Source organism: Cylas formicarius, unplaced genomic scaffold (assembly GCF_029955315.1).
Source record: "Cylas formicarius isolate icCylForm1 unplaced genomic scaffold, icCylForm1.1 PGA_scaffold_9__14_contigs__length_23061073, whole genome shotgun sequence".
In the NCBI taxonomy this organism is placed as follows: Eukaryota; Metazoa; Arthropoda; class Insecta; order Coleoptera; family Brentidae; genus Cylas; species Cylas formicarius.
Genome location: NW_026844365.1, coordinates 5,470,753 through 5,479,754, shown reverse-complemented (window position 1 = coordinate 5,479,754; position 9,002 = coordinate 5,470,753). Strand labels below are relative to the sequence as shown.

The following is a 9,002-nucleotide window of genomic DNA, read 5'->3' as shown; positions in this document are numbered from 1 at the left end:
CCACCCTGTATTCTTCAAAATAATTTTGAATTGTGCATCCTAACAATTTTCAAAAGCTGTTTATTAACCATTTCTCATAACTTTTGAAACCAATGAGATAATGGACTTTACGTTGACTCAACTTGTATAAATCTAGACTTCTCCTGCGTAGGATGTTGAGTTTGTCTCACTGACGCTTACGAAGTACCGATAATAACATAACACCAAATTTTTGCAAAACATTTATTGATGAATTGTTGGCAATAATTATTTTTTTCTAATTTTGATGAAATTATCACAGTTGCATTCCAAAATAGTTTAAATTTAGGTTTTCAGATACGACTTTACGATGTTCTCTTCGAACCAGTCCCACTCGAACCTCAGATGATTGGTGGGGATGGAAATGAACTTCAGCTTAGAATCTTCGTTCATTCGTTTGAGACCCAGCCGGTCCTGCAGTTAGACAAACAAGTTTATTTATCAACAAGAAATTGGACTAGCTCAAATTCGTACTTCTGTATATAGTTGGGACTCTTCCAAGCTCTGGACTTGGACAGCCTGTCCCGGTTTGTAGAAACCGAACCATTCGCTGTCGACCGGTTGCACCATGGTGTCGTTGGCAAACTTCACCATCACGAAGTTCTGCAGAGTCTGCAGATTCTTGATGTACGTTTGGTTGACGACCCTTTCGTTATTGATGTCTGCCAGAAAAGTGCTGTGGTTTCGATACTCCTCTTCGTTTAACGGGTCGTGCCAGTAGGTCGCTTGCACTAGCGAATTTTGCACCCATCTGCAATTAAACGCGACTCCGGGTACAACGTTTCGTGCGAACCCTCAACTTACTCCAAATATGCAGCCTTGTTCAACAATTGCCTCAAGTAATCACAAATGGTGCTCGACAGGGAACCGCAGTTGGGCAATCCGTAGACACCCTGGTGCTGACCGCCCAGAGAAATCAAATTCTTCATTGGCGGATTGGGACATCTCTGGACGAGTCCACGTCTAAAGAAAGAGAAAATATTGCCGGTCTATGATATGAGCTCCGTTTTTGACATTTAGATCATAAAAGGGCAGGTTTTATCTGTATGTATTATCGCAGGGCAACATGATATTGGAAAAAGCTGTTGCTGTCCACACATTGGCGTTATATAGGACCTAAGTAATTACATCCTTACTATTTACTAATCTTCTGGATATCTCCTGTATCAAAGTGCTGGTTGACATTTTTCGTCCGGTCTCTGAATGCTGAATGCTGTAGACTCCTGGTGTATCAAATGGAATTTTGTCTTTGGCGAAGGTGTTAAGAGATTTTATATGGAGTCAGGACAATAGTGGTAAGTGTGGAGTTGCTTTCGCACTCATTGTCTTTGAAAGGTTGTAGTGGAGTGTATTTTGTGATGAACTGATGTAACGTGTTTTAATTCTGGATTCAGTGACTCCGGTTGGGATAGGTTTACGGCTCTGTAAACAAGAGAGTTAGTAAGCGATGATTTTTGGGCCGAATGGTGATGTGACAATGCATTAAGATATCGGTCTGTGTGCACAGATTTTCTGTAAACCGAATGACCCATTGTTAGGTCTGATTTCTTATTGATAAGAATAAATAATATAAAAATAAAAAATAAAATAAACAACCTAACAATTTTAACTGTTACTCAGGTCTCTACCTGTCACCGCCCCTCTCAAACAATATATAAACAGGTGCAGAGTAAAATACGAGCTCGTTTCAATCAAGCTCTGAAGAAGCCAACAGGATGATTGGCGAAACGTCAGCCATTTCGACTCCGCAAAAACCGACGCAAGAGGAATCCAGAAGTTTTGTAAAAAGTAATGGGTTATATTGTTGGGACCTCTTTTATTTATTTTTTTGATAAATTGTATGTTTATGCTAAGAAGAAAAGCAGTTTCTCTCATTTGTTAATAACTGAATAACTGCCTCATGTAAACTTCCACTTGCACCCATCTGGTTGTGATCATCTATTTGTTGTTTAGTATCCGTTTTAAAATAAATCAAAATTTCATAAAACGGCCATGTTTTCATATTCACGTAATGGATAAACAAACTTCACAATATTCTCCGTCTTTCCAAAACTCTTCGGCAACAAATTTTTCGTTGCCTTGAGATTGCAGATATCAAAATAAAACCTCCCTCTGTATTTAAAAAAATAATTTCTCATTCTTGATTTCGATCAGATAGTAGGGAAAATCGACTGAGAATGAGTTTAAGAAAAATGAATTTCACACCACTGATGCATGGACCAAGACAAAGAGGAAAGGACGAAGTTCATCTCATCTCTGATTTTTGGGCCGAATGGTGATGTGACAATGCATTAAGATATCGGTCTGTGTGCGCAGATTTTCTGTAAACAGAATGACCCATTGTTAGGACTGATTTCCTATTCACAATAATATCTAATAATGGGAGATTATTAGTAGTTTTAAATTCAATGATATAACGTATGTTAGGGTGTATAGTTTAAATTGCTAACAAAATATCACCAACGGAGCGTTTCCATCGTTTTAGTTTTAGATGGAAGACGTCGAGGGCTTTTTTCTCAAAGTTTTCCATAAAAATGACTGGATAATGGAGATTGAAGGTTCAAAAATTTGACAGTTATAAAAAAAATATATTCAAGACAATCATTTTTCAATTAAACTGAGAAACTAATGGCAACAACAATGAAACCATCAAACTCTCTGAACTACCAATCACTGTGGTAAATGTACGAGGTGTATTCAAAAAGTAAGGTGGCTCGGGATGCCCCACCACGTCAATAATTGATAAAAGTGATGCAGAAATCAAACAAACGATGTTGAAAAATTGTCGAATCATTATTAGAGAAGTGGCTGACAACGTCGACATCTCTATTGATAGTCGTCCCGATGGCAGAACCCAGAATCACGAAGACGGAAAAAAGCACGTCAAGTTCGATCAAATGTGAAGGTTTTGCTTACTATTTTCTTTGATTATCGTGGCGTAGAACATCAAGAGTTCTTACCATAGCGTCGTATGGTCAATAAAGAGTATTATCTTAAAATTATACGTCGTTTGCGCGGAGCAATATGAAGAAAACGACCAGAATTGTGGGAAAACAATTCATGGATTTTGCATCACAATAATGCACATGCTCACTCGTCGTTGCTCGTGGCAACATTTTGGCCACCAGCAAAACCACAATCATGTCTCAGTCACCATATTCACCGGATCTGGCTCCCTGCGACTCTTTCCTGTTCCCACAACTCAAGGAAGTCTTGAAAGGGAGGAGCTTTGGAACGATTGAAGACATTAAAAAAAATCGCTGGAAAAAGTCAATGCTATACCAGAAATTGCTTCGAGGATTAGAAAAAACGTTGGCACAAGTGTATTATATCTGGGAGTTTAGTATAATAGGGACAACATTTTGATAAATAGATAAATACTTTTTGTTAATACATAAAAGTCGCCTGAATTTCTGATCACACCTCGTATAATATGTGCATTATTCAAAATGTGGAAAATTTGATACAAAATTATTAATTTTATTTTTCAAGAGGTTTGTAAAATTTTACGTTTTTTTAAATCAAAAAATCTATAATTTTTCGGAGAAACTTCCACAGGCTTTGATTAATTGATAAAAAATTGAGAGACTAACATTTTGCAGAAAATCGTCTGAGAAAGAGTATTATTTTGTAAAAAATCAATGTGGACAAACAACAACCAAACCTAATTCCCGATGATATTCTATAACAACTGTGTTCAAAAATGTAAGAAAATATTTTAAAAATATAATTAAATAAATAAAGTGAAAGAATGCAAAAAAAATTAAAGATCATTTTACTGGAAACCACTTTTGAATTCAAACTTTTTTTGCAATACACTTAAACCTGCCTCTGTGGAGCTGTTTTTTATATGCAACTCACATTTAACAATCGTATAAAAAAATTGCTGGAAATGGACTGAAAAACTTGGAATTTGTTACTAGAAATAGTTGTTGTTTTGTAATCACTCCCCATCTATGACTGCAATTTATCTTAAACCTATCAATTAGAGGCTAGTAGCTGGAATATTTGAAATGGAATCCCTGGAGAATGTCAGTTTCAATACTGCGAGAATAATTCGACTTTATTCTTTGTTTTCCGTTCCAGTCCAACATCCTAGCCATAACCTTTATAGTCCGTGGAACATAATGTTGTTGCCAAATATTCTTATTCCTGATCTTTTCCTTCCACTATTCTGTTATTTTATTGTATAATTGCATTCGTAATTTTTTTTTTTTGACTTACAAAAACTGCGATCCTTGAGAAAATCCGATGGCGTTGTACCCGTCCTGTAGACGCTCGTCTTTCCGAATGATATCGCAGGCCAAAGCGACCTGCTTATCTGGATGCAAAAGATAGCCATTTTCCATATCTTTAATGATGGAATCGCCGATTTGAAGAGAATTTACGTAGACTCCCGGCAGCGAATCGTTTAGTCTGTTCTTGATCTCGCCTAAGCTGAATGGGAAGCAGCATGAGTCACCTGGAAATTATGTTATCTACACTACTAGTGTACAGGGTGGTCCATTTAAGATGCTCCTGAACCTTATCTCATTAAGTACGACACTGAAGAAGAAAAGTTAAATGAAAAAAGTATTTGACGCTCGGTATGTATTTTATTTATAATATTTCATGTGTACGGGGTATTCCTTGGGCCGGGACAGTAACCAACTTCATTCAAATTATTCTCTTAATTTTGAGTAGTCTTTGAGAAAAAAAAACTTTTCCAACAGGTCCTTGCAAAAATACGTTTTTTTACAGTGAAAAACAAAAATTGTTTTTTATTAAGATGCCAATAAACCTGAGACAAAAATATGAGGAAATTTTCATACTTTTTATAGTCTCTTAAGACATTTAAAAAAAATGTTCCAACACTTTTCGATAAACGACCTATGACGTTTTTTTATTTGCCCCAATTGTTTATTATTGTTATTCTTTGTTTACGTTCTCTGGTTTTTTTTGTCCGTTTATTTGTGTATTGAAAACAAAATGGAAATCTTTATTTGGTTGTTAAAAGCACTCTCTTTAAACTCACAAAATTGCTAGAAATTTAAAGCGAACCTTTTTTTGAAACACCTCGTATATAATTCAATTTTTCCAATAAATTATTACATTGTCCGTAAAACAGTACAGTCTACAATACTATAGTCGGAAAATAAAAATATTGGGGGAGGTTGTAGCCTGGCACACACAAAAAAATAAAAAATGTACAGATATTACAGATAATTATCGTCTACATTGAATAAGATAACATTATTGTAAAATCGAGTGTTTTCATTAAGTACCTGTGACGTCTAATTTACGAAACCAGTTTAATTTAAATAATATAAATAATTGCAAGGATTACCGTCAAAATTGCGTTGCTTTTAATTCGCGTATTGAAATCGGAAGGTGATTATTAATAAGTATAATTGCTGCAAGAAAGAAAAACCGGGTAACCTAATTCAGGAACCCATTTACAAAATATTATATCACATATATTTCTGAAGTACCTCCGTTAAAAAATTCTATTCCAAATCATAATAACACTAATAGTAATAACAATAGTTTTTATTGAGGTATTTTCAATCCTTGTACACAATTGTTGTCAATATTACTTAATACCAATACAAACTAATGTTGATGTCAGCTACTCAACTTTAACCAATTTCGGTAGAATCATAATCATAATTCATTTAAGATAGATAATTTTGCAATTCCAGCCAAATGGACCTTAACCTCTTTCCTAAAAACTAGGACTGGAAGTTATATCGCATATGGTTCGAAGTTTCAAAGAGATTATTTACAAATGGTCGCTAATATACCCAGAATCTGAGTACACACGTACTATAGTGGGTACGTTGTTGCTCATCAGATGTTGTTTCGCCCTGGGGCTAATAAAGAAAGGTAAAGGGGTGGGTTTTGCTATTCTTAGTATACTAGTGGAGGCAGGAAAAATACTGAGCACCTTGGTTTTATAGCCGACTATGCCATCGCAAATCGTACCGACTATATATACTATGTAATTCAATATAATGCAATTCAAAATCTATCTGTCTGCGTTTGGATTTACGATCGAAACAAATTAATTTGCAGGTGTTACACAAGACCTAGTCTGGCCCAATTCCGCTGATCCCATTAGAAGAAACAATAGTCGTTCTTTGTTAAGGGTACCGGTTCTGCTTTCTTCCGACCCGATGCGCGTAACCTTATCGAATGGAAAAAGCCGAGGAAATGATTGTGTAAATGAAAAAAAAAGGTTTCCATTTCATGGACGCGTGATAAGTTTTGCAGATGATAAAGATGATAGTTAGTTGACCAAACATTTACTTTTATTTGCTAATATCTATATTTTCGAAAAAAATAAATATATAGAATAACAAAAAAAAATCCATGTATGTGCTCCGTGCAATAAAATTAGTTATCGTTATACAGGGTATCTCAGAAGTCCTTCACATCACCTAACCTTGAGATCTTGATTGATCCAAGTGTAGCTTATGGCAATGTCTGAGATTGATCAAGAGAATGTTATCTTAACCGATGAATATTTTCCTTAACACCATTAACACCCATGAATAATGCTAAAAGATTTACTGACCAGAAAGTAATTAATTTTTTTACCGCTAATAATCGTGGCGCTAGTGAAAAATTGGACACTACCCAAAACAAACATAAAAACTTGATTTAATTACGAATTGATTAATTTGGAACATAGATAGTTTGCGAGAAATTTCAGCATGGGGGTCAAGATCCATTTTACACAGAATTGTCAAAAATATTTGTTTGTCCGTTTCTGCCTGAAGGCTTCAACAAAAATAGTTTTTTGTCAGGAATAATTTGAGAACACCCTGCATAGCTGTCCACGCTGATAATACGACCTTTACAGCCATTATAAATATTTTCAAATCAGGATGATTGGCGAAACGTCAGCAATTTCGACTTAGCAAAAAGTTTTGTAAAAAGTAAATGACTTGAGTTTCTTTATTATATACGTATTTTTTCAAATATTCGATTGAAATAATTTTTATTACTGGCAGTAGAAAACGCATTGTCGCCCTTCTTCGAAATGTAAAAAGCGTCTTTATCTTTATCTTCAACAAATTGTCACAGCTACAAGTAAACCGCAACAATTCTGTGAGAAACGTTTCGATCACAAATTTTCTATCTCTGTTTATTTTGCTTCTTTCGCGAATAGAATTTATATGTTTATATTTATTTTTTGAATTTTATTGTAACATATTCAGTCTGACCTAAATTAAGTGTTCATTATTGGTGACTTTGTTATGAGTAGAGACACAAAGTCGGTTAAATTAGCAAACTAGTAGTATTTTTCCAACGATTACGACGATGGAAACAGAAAAAACATTTGAATGTAGGGTTCAGCAAAAAATTATGGAAGTGTACTCTTTTTAAATGGAACACCCCATAGAAAACAAAAAGGTCATATGCAATATTAGCCTAGAATTAAGATGGCTATGAGTGGTTAAGAAATAAAACTCCTTTTTCCATTTACAGACATTACAACATGTCACACTTTTCTTCGTGTGTAAAAACCGTTTTTGGATTAATGATACAGTAAAATTAATTTCAATAATAATACTTATAATTAATTCATTAAAAATAATTTTTTGACAACTGGTTTTCTTGCTGGCAGAGCTGTCATCACTTTCACAGCCTTCTTTGAATAATGTTTTCTGCGTCTTCCTCGAATCTTCAGAAATAACGTAACCGTTTTTGCTGGTAGAAGGAGCCGAGGAAATTGGTGCTATTATTATATTTATATTATTATTATATATTATTATATTATTATATATTATTATATTATTATATATTATTATATTATTATATATTATTTATTTATGTTTTTATATATTATTTATATATATTTTAATGAAGAAATGTGCTGATAATTCGGTTATCATTCGTACATTTAAAAAGAGTACATTTTCCCCATTTCCATTTCCTACATTCAATTGTTTTTCTATAATGAGTGAAAAAACTGCTACTAGTTTGCCAATTTAACCGACTTTGTCTCTACTCACAACAAAGTTACCAATGATGACACCTAATTTAGATCAGAAGGTACAAGAGATCAACCGGCACCTCTGGAAATGAAAAGGAAAACAGGCTTACCCATTCCGTGCCACATGACAATCGGAGTAGGCTGAACCGCGTCTCCGACTTCATTTTGGGCGAAAACCACCGCCAGGCAACAGACGACCCACGCTAACGAGAGCAGATAAGAAGAGCGACCGCCAGCCATAACGAAAAACACCGAATGATTTTATTTACCGATTTGTTGTTAATTATCAAGTAGGCGACAGCCACTTGATATAATTATCGTGCTTCGATAGGTCGGGTCGGCAATTATATCTGCACGGCCAGCGGCATTGTCGCTTATAACAAAAAAGCATAAAAATCCAGGAGAATTATAAGCGTCAAGTTGATTTCCCGAAACTGTTGCAAGCCTGGAGCATAATTTTCCTGGTTGTTTTGTCCGCCTGGTTTATAGTTCTTCCGATCGTATTGCCCTATATGTTTTTTTTAAATAATTCAACGGTAGTTTAACGAAATACGAGGAACAATTTTTGATTCATCTTCATTCTCATTTATTTTTTTTGCCAACGAAGCCCATACTAAATAGTTATACGTTATATTAACAAAATTTATTGACCATTTTCCATATAACAAAACGCCCATATGGCTCAAACTAAAATTTCACATCTTACATTATTGATATACATGATATTTTCTCACATCATCTCGCGCACCCTGTATGATAAACAAAATCTGTACACACGACTATTGTAGCTCCCGACACAGTCTACGATACTATCTAAACCAAACTATCCCTTCTTTTACAGTTTTTTATTTAAGGCTAATATTTTACCAAAAAAAAGGCAATTTTCAGGATGTTATACATGTTTTGCCCACACCTTATACATAATTGAAAAATTGCCAAAACTAGGGGTTATAGCCCTAAACCTCCAACGAATTTTTCCAACAGAGGAAATGGTTTTCGAGAA

At 34.7% G+C, this 9,002-nt stretch overlaps 1 protein-coding gene across 1 annotated transcript; it reads right to left on the bottom strand.

The window, feature by feature from the left end:
- Positions 1 to 219: 219 nt before the first annotated feature.
- Positions 220 to 8,268, bottom strand: LOC132707742 (palmitoyl-protein thioesterase 1). The gene is made up of 5 exons (XM_060679678.1): positions 8,110 to 8,268; positions 4,243 to 4,480; positions 823 to 981; positions 493 to 769; positions 220 to 432 (listed from the first exon to the last, which is right to left on the bottom strand). The coding sequence occupies exons 1-5, from the start codon at positions 8,237 to 8,239 to the stop codon at positions 304 to 306; spliced, it is 933 nt and encodes a 310-aa protein (XP_060535661.1). The 5' UTR covers positions 8,240 to 8,268; the 3' UTR covers positions 220 to 303.
- Positions 8,269 to 9,002: the final 734 nt, after the last annotated feature.